This window comes from Brassica napus, chromosome A5 (genome assembly GCF_020379485.1).
Source record: "Brassica napus cultivar Da-Ae chromosome A5, Da-Ae, whole genome shotgun sequence".
NCBI lineage: Eukaryota > Viridiplantae > Streptophyta > Magnoliopsida > Brassicales > Brassicaceae > Brassica > Brassica napus.
The window spans coordinates 15,509,644-15,533,117 of record NC_063438.1 but is presented as its reverse complement, the minus strand read 5'-3'; the positions used below and the strand labels follow the sequence as shown (position 1 = coordinate 15,533,117).

General features: G+C 35.8%; 1 protein-coding gene and 1 long non-coding RNA gene across 2 annotated transcripts; one reads left to right on the top strand and one right to left on the bottom strand.

The window, feature by feature from the left end:
• Positions 1–5,759: 5,759 nt before the first annotated feature.
• Positions 5,760–6,881, bottom strand: LOC125609624. The gene is made up of 3 exons (XR_007339790.1): positions 6,616–6,881; positions 6,377–6,434; positions 5,760–6,184 (listed from the first exon to the last, which is right to left on the bottom strand). It is a non-coding gene; the product is annotated as an uncharacterized LOC125609624 (long non-coding RNA).
• Positions 6,882–19,171: 12,290 nt separating this feature from the next.
• On the top strand, positions 19,172–23,214 carry LOC106451813 (LRR receptor-like serine/threonine-protein kinase RGI5). The gene is made up of 2 exons (XM_048781028.1): positions 19,172–22,558; positions 22,652–23,214. Exons 1-2 carry the CDS (start codon positions 19,651–19,653, stop codon positions 23,029–23,031), a joined length of 3,288 nt encoding a protein of 1,095 aa, XP_048636985.1. The 5' UTR covers positions 19,172–19,650; the 3' UTR covers positions 23,032–23,214.
• The last annotated feature ends 260 nt before the right edge of the window (positions 23,215–23,474 follow it).

Below are 23,474 nucleotides of genomic sequence, written 5' to 3'. Positions count from 1 at the left end.
TAACCATTATAAAAATGTTTTCAATATATATAAGAAAAATACAATACAAAGCTCAATTTCAAACACCAAATTAAATTATGGCTTTTATATTTCACATTGAAATTTAAATATAATATATGTGATTATTTATATGATTGTACGTATAAAATATTTTTAATTATAAGATTACTTATTTGATGGTACGTATAAAATATGATTAATTATATGATAACACATATTTTTGTAACCTATGATGACACATTATTATTTCATTTCACATACAAAATACAAATATTTTTTGAAAAATATATAAAGTTGTTTTTTTCAAATATATGTTAAATAGTTTGATGGCTAATATAACTCACACATATATATATTTGAATGATAAGATATATAGAAATTTCTAAACACAACAATTTAATAGTCGTAATATATAACATGATCCAGTAATGTTATACAGTAAAAATGCAATTATTAAATTGTTGTGGTTAGAAATGTCTATATATCTATTGTAACGCAAATATATGTTTAGAAATCTCTCTCTCTCTCTCTCTCTCTCTCTCTCTCTCTCTCTCTCTCTTCTCTCTCTCTCTCTCTCTCTCCCTCTCTCTCTCTCTCTCTCTCTCTCGCTCTCTCTCTCTCTCTCTCTCTCTCTCTCTCTCTCTCTCTCTCTCTCTCTCTCTCTCTCTCTCTCATATGAAGAACATATCTGTTAAGAAACAGACTGAAGCAGATCTCTGGAAGCAAACCTATTTTCAGGTACTACTCTCTTGCTCTGTCTCTCTGTATATTGCTTATTTGCTTGTGATAATGTTGGAAGACTGATTAATTTTCCTAAACTGAATCAATGAATGTACAATAGTTATATATACTACTTCATTATAGGTGACTAATATCTTCCTATATTACATGAGACTGTCTCCGATAGTTACAAACAAAATAAAAATATGTGAGCATATTCTTTTACCCTCCCTCAATTTGATTGACGGAGTTTCAAGCGGTTACACTGTTTCAAAAGAAATCGAATATCAATGATGAAAGCTCTTTAGTGAAAATTTATGCGTACTAATAAGCCACCAGTACGTAAAAACTGTAACATGTCTAACCGCAACTATTTCACGGAAGAAGTGCAAGTCAAGCTCGACATGACTTGTTTTCTGGTGCCCAACTAGATTGGAGGCGAGATTAACATAACTAACATTGTCACATAAGGCGAGAGTCACCTTAGATATTGGGAGATGAAATTCAAACAACTTTTGAATCCATCACACTGCTGCCACAATGTTGGTAACTCCTCTGTGCTTTTCTGCAGCAATTGAATGAGAGACAATCTGCTGGCTTCTGAGTACCAAGAAATCAAGTTTTCTTCGACATACACTCATTAACCCAATGTAGACCATACTCTTGTTAGGGTATCCAGGCCAATTATCATCCAAATATGATGTAATTGTATTATATAGCTGTAGACCATGATATTGTGTTCCTGAAATGTAACAAATTATTCTCTTCAGTGCATTATAAGGTTTTACACTTGGATCATGCATGAATAAACATACTTGTGCATTGCGTAAGAGATGTTTGGTCTTGTAAATGTGAGATACGTAGTGCCCCTGCCACTTTTTTTATTGTGTTAGATTTTTGATTTGATCTCCTCCTTTTCTCGATAGTTTAGAGTTCACATCCAAAAATTGAAACCGGATTACTCTGTATCATACCGTCTTGTTCGATTATCTCAGTTGCATAATATTTCTGAGAGAATTGTTCCGGAGGCACTGTAATCCACACTGCCTCCAAAGAAGTATTGTAGCCTTCCTATGTTTGACACTGGAAACTTCCACTTGAGTTTTTCTGTTATTTGGTGAAGGAGAGCTTGAAAGGAACTAGTTAAGATGACATAATCTATGTAGAGTAGAGAAGAATGTAAGAAAAGTTCATGCCTTTTTTATACATAAACAAAGACGCGTTAAATTTGCTAGTAAAAAAGCTCATTCCTTTAAGATAGTGACTAAAGTGAACATTACACGCCCTGGTTTTTTTTAAGGCCATAAAGAGCCTTATCCAATTTCTAAAACATAGTGAGAATTGTTTTTTTTTCGTCAAAACTTGGACCGGGGGAGGGGGGGCTGATACTTATAAATCGTTTTAGAGATTGATCCATACAAGAAAGCATTCTTAACGCCGGACTGCTTAAATTTCAGATCCTCTGCTCAATGCTACGTTCAACACCGTTCGAACAGATGCTCGTTTCACCACCAAAGAGGATGTCTCATTGAAATCAATCTCAACTTCTTGAATTTTTTGCATTTGCTACAAAACTCGCTTTATATCGTGTCAAAATTGCATCTGCATAATGTTTATGCTTAAAAAAACCACGGTGAGTTAATAATGTTAGCACCATGAGGCCGAGATACTAGCCTCCAAGTCTTATTTTTAATCTATACACCATACTCATCAAACATGGACGGATTCCGATCGGATCATCTAAAGCTTTTTGTTTTGTTTTTGGGATCCTAGACACAGAAGACGCCAAAAGACTAAACATTTTCTTAGGTTTTAATATTCCTAACTATCCTCAAAGTCACTCTAGCATGTTGCAGATTGACATTTCGAGTAGTTCGGTTTGGCGATGAAGGTGAAGCACGAATGAGAGGAGAAAGTACTCGGTGGAAGAGGAGCAGTGTTTTCAAGTACATGATTTTCAGAAATATACATGAAGATATGTGGTTGATCATCGAAACTATCCAAGAAATAATAAGGATTGTTGTCTTTGGATTGTTTTTGAGCTGCATGAAAGGTGTTTTCGTCAAAGATCACATGACTGGAAATGATTATGTGATTTGTCTTCAGGTCGAGGAACTGGTAAACTCTATAATGAAGATGATAACCAAGGATTCATGGACTTGAGCAAGAAGAAAGTTTGTGGGCTGTAGAATGATTAACAATTGAGGAAGCAAAGTGAGTCAAGCATGCGGACATGATCATTAGTTAGAGATCGAACAAAGAAAAAAAATGAAAGGAGTTTGGTTCTCTATGGACGATGATGGCAAGATGTTCAGAACATGAGTTACAAGGTGGAGTTCTTCAACCCAATATGAAGGGGTCATTTGAGCTTGAAAGAGGAGCGACCTGATTGCATTGTTTATGGTTCTTATCATCCTGTCAGATTTTTCATTTTGTTGAGAGGTACGAGGGCATGCAAATCTTGACGAAATGCCATGCTTTTCAAGGTGTTGCAGGAATTGAGAGTTGTTGTATCTCCATCATTGTTGCATTGGAAACTTTTGATGTTGTTGTTGAAATGCTTTTTCACAAAAGAAGAAAAGTGTAAAAAATTTGAATAAACATCACATTTTTTGAATAGGGTATACCAAAAGATAGGATGAAAAACCATCAATTAAAACAACATATATTTCATGCTGCTCAAACTCAAAAATGGATAAGTGTAAATATCTGAATGGATTAGATCAAAAGGCTTATAACTTTTAATAATATGCTTTTGGAAAGGAAGTTTAATCACTACAAGGCAAGCTTACATTCCTTGTTAATAAGTAGTAATAGGAAGTTACGACGAATTAACAAGGAATAGCGTTTCGTTGTAAAACGTTCGTCGTAATGGAGGTTTCGTCGTAACTTCCGTGTAAACATTACGAAAAATATTATTCGTCGTAAAAGACAAGGAATAGATCGTGGTAATGTCCATGTTAAGTTTCGTTGTAATAATTCTTTGTAATGTCCTTGTAACATTTACGAAGACTTTACAAATATTGCCTTGTAAGCACCTCGTAACTATTACGAGGATTTAACAAGTCATTCCTTGTAAATTCGTTGTAACATTTACGAGGACTTTTCAAGTCTTGCCTTGTAAACACCTAGTAACTATTACGAGGATTTAACAAGGAATATTCATTGTTGTTTATATAATATATATTATTATTATATATAATATTACGAAATATTTGAAATTAAAAATATTTTAATTATAAAACGAAAAATTAAAATTTATATTTTAAAAAAAATCTATATAAAATTCATAATACAAATCGAAACAAAATATTTAAATTTATAATACAAAACGAAAGAAAATAAAAAAGCTACGGGATAACGTTCTCGAAGTAGTTGGGTGGGTGCTCGGTTTCAGAGGGCCTCGATCCGTGGATTCGAGAGGAGATCATTGCATCCAGAGGGCCTCGTCTGGCGTTCAATGTGTTTTTCATAAGCGGGTTATCCACCGCCATAAAGTCGAGCAGATCCTCAAGGGAGTCCAAGCGAACCTGTTGGGCATCCATTCGAGCATGCATCCGAGAAGTCTCCTCATCCTGCCTCAAAAAGTATGATGAAGTCTATTCCCACCGTCTGTTCCTTCTTTTTAGGAACCACCTTAAAAACATATTAATATAATTATATAAAAATAATCAAATAAACGAAAATATATTTTAACATTTTACCTCTTCGAAGATCCTGTCGATATATTTTTTGTCAATTTTACGGGTAATCCATTGGGAGACTGATCGGTTAGTTTCATTTCCCGCCTCTTCGACCCGAGCAGCCACTTTGTGAAAGAGGTTCTCAGATGCATGATCTACAAAAATACGTCTGATGTGGTGTGAGTCATCTTGAATAGATTTTACAGAGATGGTAAGACTCCCGTCTTCTCAGCCTACAAACATAAAGAATAAATTAAATTAAATATTAAAATTAAAATGAATTAATAAATATAAGATTAAAAGAATAATAGGGAAGTTAACTAAAATGACATAAATTAGTTGTGTTATTACTAGAATGACTCATATATTTTGAAAATTATTAGAATATTTTTCTGGTCGAAATTACCCTTGTCTTTAGTTATAACAAAAAAAAAATTATTACCAAAGTGCCCTTAACATTTAATCGACGGCAGATTTATTTTCAAAAAAATAAATCTGTCGAATAATAAGTCTGTTTATAAAATCTGTTTAGAAAAAAAAATCTACCGTTAAGGTGGTGTCAGACTTTCTTAGAAACGTCAGATTTGCTTTCACGGTAGAGTTAATTGTCCGATTTGAATAGAAAACATATTTTTAAGAATATGTCTGTCCAATGATAGCAGATTTGTTATAAGTGGTAGATTTTTGTGGTCAACTTATTTTTTTATGTACCGACTTATTTTCTTATGTTCGATTTATTTTCTTATGGCAGAGTTATATATCCGACTTAAAATTGTTGGTAGACTTTTTGTTTACGTGGTGGCAGATTTTTTAATTTATGTTGTGACAGATTTATCAACCGAAATCTGGGTTTATGTAAACCAGATTCAAAATAATGTTTGATTAAACCTGGTTTATATTAATTTCAAATCTGGTTTATTTCTGTGGAGACTCCGCAACACTTCATGAGCAACTATCCAAAAGAAACCAGGGGGAAAGTGAACTGAGAGCTCAATACAATCATCATCAGACCTATGTTGAGACATCCTAAACCTCATAAAAGGTTCCCATTTTGATTTTACTTAAATATTCCAAGAACTGCCAATGATGTAGCTGATAAACTAGCTAAAAAGGGTAGAATGAAAAACTCTGTCTATGTAATAAAGTGGAACTCTTGTATGTTTTAACTTATGGAATGAATCAAGTAAAATATTGACAGAAAAAGATCAACAAGTAAAATATATTTTTTATGTAGAGAATTCCTTGCGTTTCTATTGTGTCTTGGTTCCTATCGTATTTAGTTCTTACAATTTCATATTTGGTTAATAACCACATATAGACATTGCGTCACTTCCCACTTTATTTAGTGATATCATATGCCCATAAAATTTTAATATCATTCTGAGAAAAAAAAAACAAAACAATGGAGGTGTTTCAAGCAAGAAACTGAACTGTGCATGAAAGATCTTTATAACCTACAAAAATTTGTCTGAAATCACAAAACAAAGGTTTTTCAGAAGTAAAATGTTCAGTAAATGGCCAAATCTTCAAGCCTGCTTCCTCTCCTTGGGACCAGACTTGGCGACTCTGAGGCCTTTTCTGATCACGCTGAGCCTAGCAAGTGTTGTCATCTTCAAATCAGGTTTAATACCTGGTTGGCAACAGTTTTGGCCATCATAGGGAACTCCTTGAGGACAGACTTGTTAACATAGAGCTTAAGCTTGCTTTGTTTCTTTGTCTTGGTGGTTTCAAGTACCACACCTTTCTCCTTGTCAGCTACCTGAATGGTTGTCACCGTCTTCCTGTTCCCCAAACCCGAAATCAAAGCAAAAAGATCCAACCGTTAATCACATGTAAACCAACAAAATTCAAAGCAAAAAATCCAAACTTTAGACTGTGCACTACCTAAACGCAGTAACTTGTGTCCGTAAACAACATTCTATCCAACAGATTAACAAGAATTTAGAGGAAAAAAAAAAGAATTGTGTCATTACCAGAGTGCTTGTAAGAGTTGAGTTTGCAGAGGTTGTTGCTCTCTTTGCTAAATTAAACCTTGGCAATGAGTAAATGGCAATTATTAAACACAATCCTTCACAAATCTCACGTTTTTTAAATTTAACAGATTTGAAAGTCGAAGGTTAGATGAAATTGGAAATCAGGGTTCCAAAATTTCAACGTGCAATTAATTAATCTATGATAATAACAACTCTAATAGCATAGATTAAAGACTCACAGATTAGAGTAACTTGCAACTGAAGCCGGATGTGACTGTGGCGAAATCGATTTCGAGTTTGTCGAGTAAGAAAGAGATGAAGGTGAATTATCGTGGAGGATGCCGGAGACAAATTCGAATTACGGTAGAGGTGACGGAGACAAAGCCGGTTGTGAGGGAAAAGGGACCATCGGAGATGGAGGTGACGGAGACGACGAAGAGAGCGTTTGGTGAAAGAAACCCGACAAAGTGTTTGCGTTTTTTTTTTGTTCCTTTCATAATATTAAAATGTATTTATTTTTTCTAATTAGGGTTTATTTTACTGATGGCAAAACCGTAAGTTTGCATGTTTCAAAAGTTAGTGTAGTAATTTCAAAATTATATGAGTTAGTCTAGTCATTTTATGATTAATTAGAGTCATTTTAAGTAATTTCTCTAAATATAATATGCAAAATTATTTCCTACAGCATACAATCGATCAATACAGAAAACTGTCATCGACCACTTTAAACATGTATGTAACCATCAGAATTATTCCTTATAACACTTAAGTGATCAATGCAAGAAATTACCATCGGCCACTATGAACATATAGAAACAATTACTTAATTTTAACATCATAGAAAAGATTGTGCTTGTCTATTTCAGTGGCAAAGGAGCATCACGACTGTAATTTTGCTTATGTTTGATTTCAAGAACTTTAGACCTTAGTGAATTCTTTGATTTGTGTGTTTTATTCCCGCATTGTATATAATTTCATAAATAAACTTTCAAGTTTTTCTTAATCTTTCATAACCTTGAAACAAATAATTTTCTGGATACTTCTTACCCTAAAAAAAGATAGATGGTTTAGTAGTAATAAAATATGTGTGTGACATAAGGAAAACAGGTAGGTTAGCTCGAGCAGCCATTTATTCAGCGGCCGGGTTAAAGCAATTGCTTTTGGAGCGTGCATGAAGACAAATTAATTACACTTATCATAAGCTTATTTGATTATCAGTAGCCCTCTTAGTATGTTCACTGAAGTCCCTTATTGCCGCTAATAACAATGTAAAACTCCATTTTTTCCTCCAAAATAAAGTAAAAGTAAGTATGAAGTAAAAATGTTTCAACCCTATTTCATTTCTCACTCCATAATGGAGTAATGAACAAACAAAAAATAGATTACTCCATTTATGGAATAAATCCCATTATGAAGTAAATCTCATTATGAAGTGAGAAATGGAGTAGAGTTGGAGTAGAGTTGGAGTACTTCTTGCTCCATACTTACCTTTACTCTATTTTTTTTTTAAAAATGGTGTTGGATTGGAAATGTCCTTACGAAATGGTTTCGAATTCGATCATAGTACCCTAGTAATTTTAATGAATTTCCAATTAAATATAAATTGACAATAATAGACATATTCGTTAATTATTTTGTAGTAATAATTTATGTCTCATCTCAATTTTTTGAGAGAGATGAACACAAAATAAGTGGAAAAAGGACCAATTTTGACTCCAACAATTTCAGTCGTGCCAAATACGACATACACAATTGACCAGTACCAAATACGACTTCAACTCAATTATCAATCAAAAATACGATCTGAACTTCTTAAAATGTGCCTAAATCTATATTGACTCTAACATAAGTTCGTCAACCGTTAACAAGATCATCGTTTTGATCTTTAAAAAAATGTTCATTCCGTGACTCGAACCCATGCCATAATACCCTTCAAAGGGGGCACATTAACCACTAGAATGAAGTAAGTTTTGAAATATTATTACAAATTTGAAATTATATTAATTACTATAAATTTTCATCTTATCCAGTTAAAACTTTGGTGATGATCGTTTCTGATATATATAAATACTATAACATGTGTTTTACTTATCATATCTTTAATAAACTTATATCTTACTAAAATATAAATAATAAAATATTTATAATTATACCAAATTAAATATACACTTAAAACTTTGAAGCTATTTATAAAAATTTATTATATAAATTATTTTCAATTTTTAAACTTAAATGGGAATTTTTTTATTTTTCAAATTTAATATTATATATTTTGATATTTTGTTCAAAATTTTAAGAGACCTCTTACCTTTCTTTCACTAAGATTTTTTTTTCAAAATATTAGACATATTAAACAATAACTAAAATATATAAAAACATAAATATATAGTATATTATATTAATTTTGAAGAAAACAATTACCATGCAAGGTTTAAAAATCTAAAATAATTTATCTAAAAAACTTATAAGTAGTTTCAAAGTTTAAGTTTTTTTTTTTAATTTCGTAAAATTCATAAACCATTTTATCTTGTTAACGGTTGACTAATTTATGTTAGAGTCAATGTTGATTTAAGTACGTTTTAAGAAGTTCGGGTAGTATTTTTGAATTATGATTGAGATGAGGTCGTATTTGGCATTGACCATTTGTTGAAGTCGTATTTGGCACGACTGAAATTGTTGGGGTCAAAATTGGCATTTTTCCCCAAAATAAGTATTTGCTATTTGGTTTACCTTGTACATGTAATAAAATTTTGGATTTGTATTTGATTAATCAAAAATGAGTATTTACTCAAAAATGATTTATTTGTTTCACCATGCTAGTTGTTATTTTCAAGTACTTATCTGTAAAATATTTAAAATATTTAAAATTAATTTATTATATTATTATATACTTTATCCGGTTTTGATGGCAAAACAAATATATGTATACACACACACACACACACACACACATATATATACTTTATATTTTTTTTAAAGATACGTGTTTTAGAATTTTCACACATATTAATAAAATATATTAACATTTAGTAGTAAATGCATTATTTCGTGATTAAATAATTCTCATAACTTTTAGCCAAAAAAATTCAATAAACACGGTTAATTTTGTTAAAGTTTACAGTTTAACATGATTATTTAGCTTTGCTGAATCTATCAACTATCACCAAAATCACAGACTTGCCAAAGGATGAAGGTATACCCTCAATAAAGTCCATAGAAATATCAGTCCATACTGCCTCCGGTATTGGTAATGGCTGTAAAAGTCCCGGTGAAGCCACTGTCTCATACTTACATTGCTGAGACACCACAAAACTTCTCAAGAATGCTTGTATATCCTTCGCCATACCTTTCCAATAAAAGATTCCCTTCACCCTCTGCACTGTTTTATCACGTCCTGAATAAGCTCCTGGATCCGTGCAACCATTTTAAAATAGTGGTCCTTACCTCCATATCATTTGGAACCACCATCTTAGACTTCCTTCGTAAGACTCCTAAGTCCGAAGCAAAATGTTTCTTTGCGCCTGGATCTTTCTGTAGCACTTCAATGATTGTCTTAATACTCACATCTGTTTCATAAGCCTCTTGAATCTTCTTCATTAAGTCACACTCCAAAACTGTCATTGCCATGTGTAACACCTCGGTACCATCAACTCGAGACAACACATCAGCGACTAAGTTTTCCTTCCCCTTCTTGTATTGAATCGTGTAATCAAATTCAAGGAGCTTAGGAAGCCATTGTTGTTGGATTGGTGTGTTCAACCGCTGTTCCAACACATATTTCAAGCTCCTCTGATCAGTTCTGATTATGAAATGTTGTGTCAAGAGGTAATGTCTCCACTTTTGTACCGCAAATATCACTGCTAACAGCTCCTTCTCGTATATAGACAATGCAAGTTGTTTGCCCTTCAAGTGGCGACTAATGTACGCCAATGGTTGTCCATCTTGCATGAGAACTGCCCCTATACCTTTCCCACTCGCATCAGTCTCTACCACAAACTTTTTGTCAAAGCGAGGTAAAGCTAACACAGGTGCTTCACATAACGTTTTCTTCATTGTTTCGAATGAATTCTCCGCTTCCTTGTGCCAAACAAATGCATCTTTTTTCGTCAATGTTGTCAAGGGACGTGCTATCAAGCCAAAGTCTTTGAAAAAACGTTGATAGTACCCTGCCAAACCAAGAAACCCTCTCAACGCCTTTAAGTTCTTAGCTATTGGCCACTCTTGTACTGCTTTCACCTTGTTTGGATCCGTTGATACCCCTTTCGCTTCAATGAAGTGGCCAAGATATTCTACGTGTGATGTTGCGAAAGCACATTTGCTTCTCTTAGCATACAGTTGATTACCCCTCATGAGCTCGAAAACCACTCGCAGATGCTCCATAAGTTCACTGAATGTTGAGGAGTAAATCAAAATATCATCAAAGAAGATGAGAACAAACTTCTGAAAATATTTTTTGAACACTCCATTCATCAATCCTTGAAAGGTAGCTGGTGCATTTGTCAACCCAAAGTGCATCACTCTGTACGCATAATGACCACCGTGTGTTCGAAATGCTGTCTTATGAACATCATTTGGGTCCATTCGCACTTGATGATAGCCAGCCCTCAAATCAATCTTAGAATACACCTTGGAGCCTCCCAATTCATCCATTAAATCCTCTATCAATGGAATTGGAAACCTGTTCTTGATAGTCATGGTATTAAGTTTCCTATAATCCACACATAGCCTCCATGTATTATCTTTCTTCTTCACCAATACCACTGGTGAAGCATAAGCACTTGAACTCGGTTGTACAGTTTCTGCATCCAACAATTCTTTGACCATTTTGTCGATCTCATCCTTTTGATAGACTGCATATCTGTAAGGTTTCTGATTCACCGGATCCGAGCCTTCTACCAAGGTAATTTTGTGATCATGATTGAGCCTGAAAGTAGGTAGCGATGATGGTTCTTGAAATATATCAGCAAACTCCTCTGTTAACTCTGTAATTTTATGTTCTTCTTCAGCTGATTTTTTCTCTACTTCGACTGCATTCAAGCTCCACTGATCTCCTTCATCTTCTTCATAGGCATATATCATCTGTAATTGTATCTCCTTCTCCTTAATTTGCTCAATCTTTTTGGCTTTTACTTCACGGACTGATCCCAGTTTGATGTTATGTAACAAAACCTTCTTTCCTCCCCATTTAAACTGCATCTACAACTCCTTAAAATCCCATGTTATTGGTCCCAATGTATGTAACCATTGAACTCCAAGAACAATATCATGACATCCCAATGCTATCACTATAGAATCAGCTTGAAAGTGGTGACCTTGAAACTGCCATTTAAACTTCTCAATCTTCCCACAAACTCCTATCATGCTTCCATCAGCCACATATACCTTCGTTCTTCCTGTTGGTTGTAGCTTACAACCCAACAAATCCGCAATTCTCTTATCCATGAAATTATGTGTTGAACCTGAATCTATCAACACATATAAATTCTTCTTCTCATGAACTCCTCTGACTCTCATAGTTGTATAATCAGAGACACCTGAAACTGCATTCAGTGATATATGTGCTAAGTCACAAACTTCATTTTCATTCACGCCTTCATCAGACTTCCCTTCCTCTTCAATCCTCTCTTCCACCTCATCATACTCTAATAGAAACAACTGCGTCTTCTTGTGTTTCAGGTAATGATCAGGAGTGTACTTCTCATCACACTAGTAACATAACCCTTTAGCTCTCCTCTCACTCATCTCCGCACTAGTCAAGAACTTTCGCAATGGAGGGTTGTTATCCTTTGGCTTCAGCACTTTGTCTTTCTTATAAGGTAACAATCCTTTAGATTGATTACTACCATTAAAGTTTGACTTGTTCTGACTCCATTGATTACCCCCCAGTCTTCCTTGGATGAGCTTTCTTATACAAACATCCCAATACTAAGCATTGGCGAGTGTTCTGAGGTCTAAACATGCGCACATGCATCTGTGTTTCAAGCCTCAGTCCTGCCAAATAAGCGCTCAGTAAGTACTCCTCAGAAAGCTTCAATCTTGTTCTGATCAACTCAAACTTAGCATGATATTCATCTATCCCCTCCGTCTCTTTCAACTCCTTTAACTCTGCCATTGGATCGTTTAACACCTCCTCAAATCTTTCTTGCAACAATTCTGTATAGCCTCGCCAATCTCGCAATAATCTTCTACCATCATCTTCTTGCATTAGAGCTTGATGACAAGTTGCTGCAAGATCTTCAAAATGTAACGAAGCAATGCCAACCTTTGATTCCTCCGGTGTAAAATCGATATCGAAGAACTGCTCCGCTTTACCAAGCCACTCCTTCAACTTTTCTCCCTTGAATCTCGGAAAATCAAGTCTAGTCATTCGAGTTCTTCCCTTATAGTTCGTATGCATACCTTGCCTTCCACCGTGTTGATGCTCGTGCTGAATATCCGGTGTACCGGAATTTCTGAACGAAACACCATCGACATTCCGATTCTCACTCGTCGACACGCCTTGAGGATTTATATTGCTTGACATCAAACAGAATGCTTCTATCATCTCTAATATGTTGTGATCCGTCTTCTCGTTCTGAATCGCCATTTTCTCGTTCTGTAACGCGATCGCCTTCTCCAAAGCTTCAAATCGACTTTCGATCGCCTCCTCTGCCTCTCGCGCCACTGTTTCCTTCAAAAGAGCTTGTGCTCGTGTCTCCGCCATCGTTTCCAAAGATGCGATGGCTCTGATACCACTGTTAAAGGTAAAACTCGTCACCAATAGCTCGAATCAACGTTCAAGAATCGAAGTTCACTTGTAGAAGATCTCGAAAGAGAAGGATCTTCCGCAACAATGAATTATTGTATTGAAAGAGATAAGTCCAGATCTATAAAAGTGTTTACAAGATTTCTGAATAACTTCTACAACTCTCTGATTCAGTATTTAAACAACTCGTAACAGAATCTACAGCTTAAGCCCCTACAAACTCGCCACATGTTTATTCTTCTTCTTAAAGAGTTCATTGTAACAACCTCCAACGTCCACTCTCACTCAATCATCCTCCTCCACGTGTCTTCTAATCTCCTCTTCATTATTCATGTAACACAGGACCGGTACCAATATCTCTTTATCCCCCTTTTTCTCATGAGCTTTCTCTCTCATTGTCCTCTACTGCATGGCTATGGTGGTGGTTTTGGCGAGATTTTTGGCGGTGCTTGAGCTGTAGCGTTCGACGAGTAAGCTTGCAATTTTGGAAGACGATGATAGATCTTGATATCGGTATCTGATATAGGTTGACTACGGTGACGGTTGATTTCGACCGTATCGGTACCAATATCTCTTTATCCCCATCTTTCTCGTGAGCTTTCTCTTTCATTGTCCTCTACTGCCATTTAGCTCTTTGGTTCTCTCAGGTTGTGGTTTACCAGTGAATCTTGTTTAAGTCTGTTGAGCTCTTTACTTTTCTCTTGGTCGTTTCACGGTGGTTTTGGCGGCACGTTTCCGGTAAGTATATGTTTTTCTAAGTGAGGTTAGGATATTCAAATAATTGGACCATTTTTTGGTCTGTCAGCTTTTGAATTATTTTCTTTCGGCTCATTTGAGTTTGGTTGGGCTTTTTATTTTAATTTTATACTTAAACTTAATTTTTTGTTCTCTTTAAAAAAATCATATGTGAAGCCTGTTAGAAAAAAATTTCTTACAATTTTAACTTATACTTTTAATTATATTCTCTCTGTTTTTTTAAATATATTTTTTGTGGTGTTACGCATATCAAAAACACATTAAATTTTAAAAATAAGTATACAAAATTTTTATTTTTTAAACTAATAGTAATACAGTAAATACAATTATTTTATAAAACAGTTTACAATTTGTTATTATTAACTCACATAAATTGCAGTGAAAACATAAAATTTCTATTTTCTAGAAATGAACTTTCTATAAATAAATGTTTATTTAGAACCGGATGGAATAATACTTCTAAAAATGTTTGAACTGTCAAAGCTCATGAAGCAACAACGGTTTGTTTTTGTCAGCAAGCAACAACAGGTTTATGTGTCAAATGCATGAGTTTAGTGAAATAATTTTTTATGTAATGGGTTATGGAAGAAATTTTTTGTTTTTATACTTTAGACGGCTAAATACATATAACCGGACTGTTAGTTTGACCCTCTTCTCACTAGTTGCATTTTATGTCAAATGTAATGTAATACTATAACTTTATAGTTTAAACTTTGAGAAATTGTTAGTATTGCCTTATTTTCCGTAGTTTTTTGTTTGCCAAATTATGGGCATGAACAGATCATAAAATGTGTGAGTTGATATTCCCCAGTTGTTGGAACTATTTTTTGAACATTATGAATAATGTATTCATATGTCAAAAGTAAAGTTTTATTTGAATGAGAAATAGAGGTCCAATGTGTGTAATTTGAGAAACTTATACAAAGTAGCAAATACACTTATTGGATATTTGAACTTGGATTTGAGTTTTGATATGTTAGTTGGACTTCATGTTCATTAACTTAAATCAAATATATGTTGATCTTTTATATTGATAAAATATATAAAAAAATCCATTTTAAAGTATATTATTTTGTTTGAGTTGATCAAAACAATAATAATTTTATTCTTTAATTTCTTGGTCAAGTTGTGGAATAAATTCACATAATAATGACAAGAATTAAAAACTCCATTAGTGCACCATGGAAGTTTCATTTTTGTGTTGAAAAATGAAACTTGTGCTTTTCATTATTTTTCTATATAAAGGCTTGTGAGCCATTTAGAAAAAAACACACACACCTACACATTCATACAATCAAGAAATATTTCTCCCACTCAGAATAGTTATGCTAGTATTTTTTTTATTTTGAGTCTGAGAGTACATCACAGAAATAGGTTCGATAGATTCTGTTTTTCGGTGATGGTAAACAGAAATGATGATGCAGTTGTATCCTGGGAATCTGAGCGCCATAAAACCGTCACACTACGGGGCGTTTAAAGATTTAAGGAAAGAGATTAACTATCTCGACTCTGCAATTCTTCTTTATTTTTATATTTTGGTATTGAAATTTTAGTTTATGTTTTTATTATTCTTTACAAATATCAGTTGTCCTATGGTACTAAAATAAGGTTCCTACACCAGTTACTTTTTCTTCCATTGGTGATCGAATTTGTGACATTGAAAACACTTCCTTTCAGTTTCAGTTGATTTGCAAGTACATTTGAATGAACTACCGAGGCCATATATTGCAAACACATTTTTTAAAAGTAAAGGTACCAAACTGATGTACAAAACTTTAAATGGGGAGTAAAAAGAGGTCAAAATCTAAAATATATTTTACTCATTTATAGCTCTCCCCTTCATGTGAGTGTTTTTATATACAATATTTGATGCTGCTCACCTCCCAAAACGCACCCACCTCTTCTGTCTTGGTAATGTAATTTGATTTCTTACGTATCGTTTTAATTGATTATATAGTTTTTTAGGTTTACGGCAGTTTCTTTAATCAATTAAACCTATCTTATGACATTTTTTTTTTGAAAAGCCATCACACATAATCAAAGAAACACGACACGGCAAAAGGAGCTTCCCTCCAAACTCACTTTTAAGTGTTTACTTTCACCGTCTCCGATGCTGCGTCTTACAATCACTTAATGTGTTCCCTATTTATACAGTCCTTATTGATTTAGATTCATTGTTTGTTGAGATTTATTGGATCCATGTCCAACTCTATATTATCCTATTAATACGATATTGTTTATTTTGGGCTTTAGGCAAATTTGCATAGTTTTACTTTTGATTTCCTTTTCAAAAAGTCTCGTACTAATTAGAGTTGGACATCTCTTTATATATTAAGACTTTTATTTGTCTAATTTCCAATGTGGGACTTTGTTTAATATTTCACATTTTCTGTTGATGTAAGATAATCAAGCTACACTAACTACTACAGCTCCATCTTGACTATACATCTTCATTTTCCCCCTCAAATTAAGGACCACACTCATCTCGTGTGTTTCTTTCCTTTGAGAATGCGCCTCCCACAACATCTCGGTCCTTTGAAAATGTCATCACAAGTTCTATGATCATCTTGACTGTTTCTGCTGAACCTCCCTTATTCTTTTTTGAAGGGTATTTTGGTCTTCTTGCACATCTTCGCCAACCTAGCTCTGATACCAATATTGGGATTTATTCAATCCATGTCCAACTTTATATTATCCGATTAGTACGATATTGTCCACTTTTGGCTTTAAGCAAACCCGCATGGTTTTACTTTTGGTTTACTTCTCAAAATGTGTCGTACTAATTAGAGTTGGACATCTCTTTATACATTAGACTTTCCCTTGTCTAATTTCCAATGTGAGACTTTGTTTGTTCGATATTTCACATTGCCAAGATCATCATGATCTTTTCATCTGGGGCTATATATTAGACTGTGTAGTATTCTTCAAAACTAAAATTTTAGGTTGTTAACAGAAGTTATTCATCATAGACTTGTCGCAAGTTACCAACGTAAAAATTTGTTGTAAACTTGATGATGTTACGTTACACAACTTAACGACACTAGATAACAATTGTCATAATATAGTTGTTAAGTTACAGGTAATTTATGATGAAATCTTTTACAACAAATTAACAACGAATGAACGAATATAACATGGACGTCTCAAATTATACTAAGGCATGTTCAAAAAAGTAATATTAACTATATATTTAACAATGTAATGAAATAATTTTAAGAGTTAATAGTTTTATCTATATATATTAGAGGTTTCTCTTCTAATTATAAACTATACATTTAAGAATATATTACAAATTTGAAATTTTAAACTAAATTTATTTTGGAAATTTTTTTAATATTTTTTTACTTTTAAATTCGGGCCATGTTCGACTGCGCCACTAGCACATGCTATTAGACGGTACTGGAATATAAATTAGATGGTTGGTGAAAACATGTTTGTTATGTGTGTATGCTATAATGTTGATGTGCCAACACTTTAGTGCTGATTGAAAGGGTCTGATGTCGATGATACAAGAACCATAATGTGCTCAACCTTTTCAACGGAATTGGAAGAGATATCAAGGCTGAAGAGTAAATTAGTAGATTTCTCTATTGTTTATCATCTTTATTTTGAAAACAAAATAACATATTCATTAGCTAAGATAACAAGAGCTTATCATAAAGATTTTTATTATAGTGGTTGCTCTATTTCAATTTGATTTACTAGATCACCTCGAAATTGAGTAATAGATGAATCGTTTGATGTTTTCAAAAATTGTTTTTGTATCAATCTCTAGTGCCTCCTTACTAGGAAGTTGGCTAAAAACCAACATTTAGTGTTGTAATGTTTGTGAGATGACAAACTAAGTCCCACATTGGAGAATTAGACAAGGAGTGTCTAATATATAAAGAGATGTCCAACTCTAATAGTACGAGGCCTTTTGGGATGGAAACCAAAAGTAAATCCATGCGGGCCTGCCTCTTAGGCCCAAAGTGGACAATATCGTATTAATCGGATAATATAGAGCTGGACATGGGATTTCACAATCCCAACAATTAGTATCAGAGCGCAGTTGACGAGAAATTTGCAAGAAAGACCGAAATACCCTTTGAATGATGAATGAGTGATGAATGGGTATCCTATGAGTTAGGAATGAGAGGTGTGTGGCAGAGATCAAGTCAAAATATTCTGGAAGTCAGTTGTGGGACACGAGATGAATGTGATCCTTAGTTTGAGGGGGAGAATGTGAGATGACAAACTAAGTCCCACATTGGAGAATTAGACAAGGAGTGTCTAATATATAAAGAGATGTCCAACTCTAATAGTACGAGGCCTTTTGGGATGAAAACCAAAAGTAAATCCATGCGGGCCTGCCTCTTAGGCCCAAAGTGGACAATATCGTATTAATCGGATAATATAGAATTGGACATGGGATTTCACAATCCCAACAATGTTTGCCCGAAAGTATTTTTACAATATAATCGAATTTTCATCTATGGTTATCAAGTATTTACACCAGTGAAAATCAGTTTAGCTACTTCGTAGAGAGACAAACAAAAGAGAGTGAGTAAGAAGATCCAACGGTCGGGAGCAGCCGACAAAGGGAGAAGAAGATGGGAGAAGAAGACAAGAGCAAATAACATGCATTGTTACTTTGTTAGCTACACTACTTCGTGGTTTCCTCTATATAAGATATGTGTGGACATAACATTATACAAATGTAAATAACAACTCGGTTGCTTATACCATACAACTGAGATCCTTTTTTCTAAAATCCATTTTTGTATTCTTCAAGCATGAAAAGTTATAAGTTTTCTTCACTTTTAGCTTTGAAAATGTTGTATTCGTATATTATGTTAACAGATCGAACGTTTGAGTAATGTGGACATTATCTTTGATACTAATCACTTTAATGAAAGTGTATTTTTTTCTTTAAAATATAAAATATTGAATCAATGCTATATATTATTGGTTGGAAAACTCATCTTTGTGTTGGTTCAAATTAAAAAAAAAAAACGGATAGCAGTTCAATGACAAAAACAAATTACACAGTTGCAATTCTACCCAAAAAAAATCATTGGTTCGTGAATAATAACTTTATAAAAAGCAAAGCACAATAATTAACCTTGATTTTTGAAAGAAAGACTTATTTATATACCTTGGGTTTTGAAAAATTATCAGAGAAATACAATTTGTTTATTATAGAAATATAGAGTGATGTTAAAAGTTTGAAAGTTTTCAGAAATAATATACGGATGCAAGATGTATATACAGATTTCACACACATCCACGAAAAAACGGAAGAGAATCCGGTGGCGCCCTAATCACTTCATTATTATAATTTAAAAACTTATAATAAAGTAAAGCTTTGAGTATTAAATCTTACTACTAGTCTTCCCAAGACAACAGCAAACGAGAAGAAAGAGACAGAGAGAACAAAAGTGAGACTCAAAGTCCAACGTTGCCTTCATCAACCTCTAGCTCCTCTGCTGCCTAACTTACCACCACCGTTGCCGGTAAAGTTTTAATCTTCTTTCCCCCGGACAGAGAAGTTTCTCCATGGGAGAGAGTGTCAAGACCTCACTCTTAGCTCCACAGTTATTGTTCCTGGTGTTCTTGTTCTGCAGTGGTCTAGTGTAAATCCTAAGCAATCAGTAAGCAAAGCCTTTACACATGCTTCTTGTCTCCTCACGGTTCAACAGAAAAAGATAAGACAGCTTGCTTTTCTTTCTCATCCTCCATTACACCACAACCAACCAATTGACTCTCCAATCATTCCATTTCCAGAGATTCAATGGAGAAAGAACCAAACCATTTCACCCGTTTATTTCCTTTCAACCATTTTTACATCATAAAGCGGCCATCTTTCGATTGTTGCATCAAACAGTCGAACCTTCTCTTCTTGATCTTGTTCCTTTTTGGTTCATGGGTCTCCATGGCCCAACCCACTCTTTCTCTTTCATCAGACGGCCAAGCTCTTCTCTCTTTGAAGAGACAATCATTATCCTCTTCTTCATCAATCTTGTCTTCATGGGACCCACAAGACAAAACACCATGTTCATGGTATGGCATTACATGCTCTGCAGACAACAGAGTGATCTCTGTCTCCATCCCCGACACATTCCTTAACCTGTCTTCAATCCCACCAGACCTCTCTTCTCTCTCCTCTCTTCAGTTCCTAAACCTCTCCTCCACAAACCTCTCTGGCCTAATCCCTCCTTCTTTTGGAAAACTAACCCACCTCAGGCTTCTTGACCTTTCTTCAAACGCTCTCTCTGGTCCAGTCCCATCAGAGCTTGGCCGCCTCTCTTCTCTCCAGTTCCTTATCTTGAATGCCAACAAGCTCTCTGGCTCAATACCTTCACAGATTTCAAATCTATTTTCTTTGCAAGTTCTTTGTCTTCAGGATAACCTGTTAAATGGTTCGATTCCTTCAAGTTTGGGTTCTCTGGTCTCTCTTCAGGAGTTCAGGCTTGGTGGTAACCCTAATCTAGGAGGCCCTATCCCTGCCCAGATAGGCCTCCTGAAAAACTTGACAACTCTAGGGTTAGCAGCCAGTGGTTTGACAGGTTCAATCCCTTCCACATTTGGGAACTTGGTAAATTTGCAAACTCTGGCTCTGTATGACACTGACGTCTCTGGTACTATCCCACCTCAGCTGGGTTTGTGCTCAGAGCTCAGGAACTTGTATTTGCACATGAACAAGCTCACTGGATCCATCCCAAAGGAGTTGGGTAAGCTCCAGAAGATCACCAGCTTGCTTCTATGGGGTAATTCTTTATCTGGGGCTATCCCACCTGAGATTTCCAACTCTTCTTCCCTCGTGGTGTTTGATGTTTCCGCCAACGATCTGTCCGGTGAGATTCCTGGAGATTTGGGGAAGCTTGTTTGGTTGGAGCAGCTTCAGTTGTCTGATAATATGTTCACTGGTCATATTCCTTGGGAAATAAGCAACTGCTCAAGCCTCATTGCTCTTCAGCTGGACAAGAACAAGTTATCAGGCTCTATACCCTCCCAAATCGGAAACCTCAAGTCTCTTGAGAGCTTTTTCTTGTGGGAGAACTCGGTTTCAGGAACAATCCCGTCTTCTTTCGGCAACTGTACGGACCTTGTGGCCCTCGACCTCTCTAGGAACAAGCTAACAGGGAGAATACCAGAAGAGCTCTTCAGTTTAAAGAGGCTCAGCAAGCTTCTCCTTCTAGGAAACTCCTTGTCCGGTGGACTACCAAAGAGCGTAGCAAAATGCCAGTCGCTTGTGAGGCTAAGACTGGGAGAGAACCAACTCTCAGGCCAGGTCCCTAAAGAGATTGGCGAGTTACAGAACCTGGTGTTTCTTGATCTCTACATGAACCATTTCTCTGGTGGGCTTCCTTACGAGATCTCCAACATCACTGTCCTTGAGCTCTTAGATGTGCACAACAACTACATCACCGGAGATATCCCTGCTCAGCTAGGCAACCTTGTGAATCTAGAGCAGCTTGACCTCAGCAGAAACAGCTTCACCGGATACATACCCCTGAGTTTCGGCAACTTCAGTTACCTAAACAAGCTGATCCTCAACAACAATCTCCTCACTGGTCAAATCCCTAAATCCATCAAGAATCTACAGAAGCTTACACTGCTTGATCTGAGCTTCAACAGCTTATCCGGTGAAATCCCACAAGAGCTCGGCCGAGTCACGACCTTGACTATAAACCTCGACTTGAGCTACAATGCCTTCACTGGAGACATCCCGGGAACCTTCTCAGGCCTCACACAGTTGCAATCACTCGACCTCTCACACAATATGCTTAACGGTGACATCAAAGTCCTCGGCTCCCTCACAAGCCTAGCTTCCCTCAACATCTCCTTCAACAACTTCTCAGGTCCAATCCCAGCTACACCCTTCTTCAAAACAATCTCAGCAAGTTCTTACCTCCAAAACAAAAATCTCTGCCATACAATCGACGGCATCACGTGCTCATCACGCACAGGAAGAAGCAAATCCCCAAAGATGGTAGCTTTAGTCACCGTGATCCTGGCTTCCACCACCATCGCCCTTCTCGCAGCGTGGCTTCTCGTCTTACGCAACAACCACCGCTACAAAACTCAGAAACAAACAACAACGACGACGACGTCATCAACAGCAGAAGACTTGTCATACCCATGGACATTCATCCCGTTTCAGAAACTCGGCATCAGCGTCAACAACATCGTGAGCTCCTTAACGGACGAGAACGTGATCGGAAAAGGCTGTTCGGGAGTCGTTTACAGAGCGGAGATGCCCAACGGAGAGACCATAGCGGTGAAGAAGCTCTGGCGAACTAAAGAGAACGACGACGAACCCACGACAGAGATGGAGATACAGATTCTGGGGAGCATCAGACACAGGAACATCGTGAAGCTGCTAGGTTACTGTTCGAACAAATCAGTGAAGCTGCTTCTGTACAACTACTTCCCCAACGGGAATCTCCAGCAGCTGCTTCAAGGGAACAGAAGCTTGGACTGGGAAACGCGTTACAAGATCGCCATTGGAACCGCTCAGGGTCTTGCTTATCTTCACCACGATTGCCTTCCCGCCATTCTTCACAGAGACGTCAAGTGCAATAACATCCTTCTTGATTCCAAGTTCGAAGCCATTCTCGCCGATTTTGGACTCGCCAAGGTGATGAATCACACCGCCATGTCTCAGGTCGCTGGCTCCTACGGCTACATCGCTCCAGGTATAAGGGGTCTCTATTTACAAAAGATATGGCGGGGGGTTGTTTGATAGTTTTGTTAAAGCTTAGGGGTTTTTGTGTAATATTATTGTGCAGAATATGGATACACGATGAACATAACAGAGAAGAGTGACGTGTATAGTTACGGCGTCGTTTTGCTTGAGATTCTGAGTGGACGGAGCGCCGTGGAGCCGCAGATTGGCGATGGGCTTCACATAGTGGAATGGGTGAAGAAGAAAATGGGAAGCTTCGAACCGGCGTTATCTGTCCTTGACGTGAAGCTGCAAGGTTTACCGGATCAGATAGTTCAGGAAATGCTTCAGACATTGGGGGTTGCCATGTTCTGTGTGAACTCGTCGCCTGTGGAGAGACCCACGATGAAGGAAGTTGTGGCTTTGTTGACGGAGGTTAAGTGTAGTCCCGAGGAGTGGGGGAAAACATCTCAGCCTCTTATAAAACCTTCTTCCTCTTTGTAACCAAACGGTCATTTGTTTCCTTTCTTGTTTTTTTTTTATTTTATTTAGGTCAAACTGGTTGAGAGTATGTTGGCGGGATTTGGTTTCTTGTACATGTTTAGAAGTATCAATGTACTAGTTTAAACTCGTGTTGTATGGATAATTGTTGGAGTTTGGAAACATTCAGCATGTTTATTTATTTCAGAGATTGGAGAGACTTGGTTTCAATAGAGTTAATATAAACTAGGTGGACCGCCTGCACATGCGTGCAAGCATGAATATTAAATTGATAATTACATATTTACAATTATATAATACTTATGTTACATGTATGTTGTTAATATGAAAGATTCGATCGATGTTACATATTGATATTTATATTATATTCATACGAACGAAGAATACATTAGAACGTTTAGATTAAAAAAATTAGTGTTGCGTATAAACAATATGAGTTATGGAAA